Source organism: Haplochromis burtoni, unplaced genomic scaffold, assembly GCF_018398535.1.
Source record: "Haplochromis burtoni strain Fernald_Lab_line unplaced genomic scaffold, NCSU_Asbu1 Contig_1892, whole genome shotgun sequence".
Taxonomy (NCBI): domain Eukaryota; kingdom Metazoa; phylum Chordata; class Actinopteri; order Cichliformes; family Cichlidae; genus Haplochromis; species Haplochromis burtoni.
Genome location: NW_024584253.1, coordinates 12,266 through 15,204, shown reverse-complemented (window position 1 = coordinate 15,204; position 2,939 = coordinate 12,266). Strand labels below are relative to the sequence as shown.

General features: G+C 42.4%; 1 protein-coding gene across 1 annotated transcript in view; it reads right to left on the bottom strand.

Moving 5' to 3' along the window:
• Positions 1-1,173: 1,173 nt before the first annotated feature.
• Positions 1,174-2,939, bottom strand: part of LOC121813545 (V-set domain-containing T-cell activation inhibitor 1-like) — a 10,958-nt gene continuing 9,192 nt past the window's right edge. Inside the window, exon 2 of the mRNA XM_042217377.1 lies at positions 1,174-1,559. Within this exon, the coding sequence (XP_042073311.1) occupies positions 1,189-1,559 (371 nt within the window). The 3' untranslated portion in view covers positions 1,174-1,188. The remainder of the gene's footprint in view (positions 1,560-2,939) is intronic.

Below are 2,939 nucleotides of genomic sequence, written 5' to 3'. Positions count from 1 at the left end.
AAACTTTCTGCCATGAGGGGATTATTATGGAAACCCAGCTCCAGAGACTGTAATCCCAGCTTCCACCCACCATCTAGACACACCTCACCTGTCATCTCTGGCTCCACATCCTTACAACTGTGCCCCATCTCCACTTTAGTCTCTGGTAAAGAGGGTGGGCTGGCTTAACCTGTGGCCAGCCACCCTCTCACCAGACCAATAGCCAGGCTGTCCTCTGTCTCCTTCCGCACCCTTGCACCAATTCATCAGCTTCTTTCATAGACAGCCCAAGGCTACAGGTGGGCCCTGCCTGTGCTAACATCAGCAGGTGCTCAGGGTGAGGAACAGAAACAGGATATGAGCCCTGTGTAGCCCCAGCAGGAGCAATCAGAGATCCCTGAGAAACCTGTGTAACCTGAGAATCAGGTGCATCTAGGTCCAAGCTAGTAACAGATTTTGTCTGCTGATGCTGGGTCCCTGGTGTCAGCTTTTGCCCTGGTCAACACAAAAACTTTTTTTGGTCTTGCCCTGCCCAAGTCTCTGCTTGCAAGCCCTGCTTGTCAGAGGAGACAGCATGACCAAATGAGGGTACCGATCTGTCTAAACCCAATCCTGAGGGTCCTCGGTCGCCTGTCCTGGACCATCTCGAGGTGAAAAGAAGAAATGGCAATTCATACACAAAATATTTTTGCCCCCTGTTTTTGTGGTTAAATCTGCTGATAAGTATTCAAAATTAATGAAAGCATATGTATTTTATTCAGTTGGAGTACCAGTTCCAGTACCAAATCCTGGTGTTTGATGGAAAGCAGTTCACCTACAGTATAAACAGACCATAACCATGATAATAACCAACCAGCTGTGCTTTCCAAGGATGGATGCATGATGTGCAATGTAAATGCTTTTAGCTCTCTAGGAGTGTAGGTTATTATCAGGTGTTTGGAAAAGAAATAAAAAGCAAAAAACAACAACCCCACCAAAGCAAAGCAAAATCTAAATCATTTCAGTGGCCAAACCACAAATAATATGAGAAAGTAACATGATGCATTATAGCAGTATATTTTTGTGCAGTTGATATTTTATACCTTTTAATGAGTGAAAATAACGTAAACCAGAAAAGCTAATTCATTCAGCACAGTGTGAAATTCTTTTTTTAATAATAACTGTATTAAATCCCTGTATTTTCTCATAAATGTGGTAAGCAGTTGTTTTTTAAATAATCAGTTGCAGACCTTTGACCTTTAGCTGCACATCTCTCTGTCCTGTTTCTTCTTTCCCATCACTGATGGAGCAGGTGTAGACGCCGCTGTCAATCAGGTCTGGTTTTCTCAGAGTGAGGCTGAAGTCTGAAGTCTCCAGAGCATCAGGCCTCATTGATGTGCGCCCGCTGTAGCGGAGGTTCTGCTTTTTGAGATCATCACCTTCTTCTCGTCGCAGGTGGACAAACGTGGGACTGAGATCACTGCGAGTCCACATCACTGTGGGATTTTTCTCAGGAATAATACCAGAGTACTGACAGGGCAGCAGAAGAGACTTTGCCTCCTCATACACCTCCACCACCACAGCAAGGGCATGCTGGGAAACTGTAAGGACACACAAGCCGAAAGACAAATTAACAGCATGCTTTGAGTTTGTGTCAGCATCCACGTGCTGGAATGCAGGTTACCTTATCTGCAACTTCTACACTCAGTCTATCCATGTAATCTAAATTTAATCAGATTGAAATCAAAGAAATTATTTTAAACAGAAAGTGCTGCATTCTCTGAGGGACCTTTGAAAGGGACCAGAATTTTCATGCAGTGTTGGTGTAATGATGGCAGCATATGACCAACCACAAAAATGAACAGGACTTTCTACAGCAGGGTTCATGAAAACTAACCTACGAAGCCAATTTTGGAAAAATCTGAAGGTCTGCAGCTTAAGTTACCACAGAAACAAGTGGAGCTCCTTCACATAACGCACAACTGATGGTTAAACTCTGCCCAAGATCCTAATCCTGCTTCTCCTGAATAAAATTTAGTGTGAAAAGATTCGGTTTCTGTCTCTCCTGGTTTGTTCAACAGTTTTTGATGTAAATGTCTGAGTGAAACGACGTTCAACTTTCACTCTGAGCTCTGAAGTCTGAGATGCCACTCAGATGACCACTGTGCAAGGAGAAAAAATAAAAAAAATAAATATCCTGTTGAATCAGAAATGTATAATTAAACAGCTGAAAAAGTCAAAAGTAATGATCAAACAGTTCAGCTGTAACAGCTGCTCCACAGAAACCCTTAAAGCTGATGTGCAATTCATGCACAAAACATTATTAGTGAAATGTACAGGTGGTCCTGGCACAAATACAAACCCAAGCAAACCAAACAACTGCATCTTAAATTGTATTACAAAAACACAGTTTGCAGAAGTCTATGAGGACAAAGCTTCTTTTCTAAATATGGCAGTACAGGTCACATGACTTCTGGAACAATGTCCTTTGGAGGAAGCGCACCAGCAAATCTACATGTCTGAATCTCTGAAGGAGAAAAGAATCGAGATTTTGCAATGGGTCAGTCAAAGTCCAGACCATAACCCGACTGAAATGCTGTGCTTTTTACAGGGATGATTAGAAATAACTATATCACAGGTGTTTGACAAATCTGAAGAGTTTATATATACAGATCAGGCTGAATGAAACAGCTACCAACAAGAGTGTGAGAGAGTCCAAGTGCTGTGTATTCTGATCTGTGTGCTTTGACTGGAAAACCAGTTGTAACATGAGCTGATCTGAAAACCACCAAGACGAATCCAGAGATTTGAAAGTTGCTGCTTTGGATTGTTAGTTTGATCTGAATCAGAATCCAGTGTTTGATGGAAATCTCCTCCTGCTGCACTTCAACACATTAAAGAGAGAGAGATGAAAGAAAAGCTGATGATGAGAGCAGAGAGAGGAAGGTGTACTTACCGTGCAGGAGGATCACAAACACCAC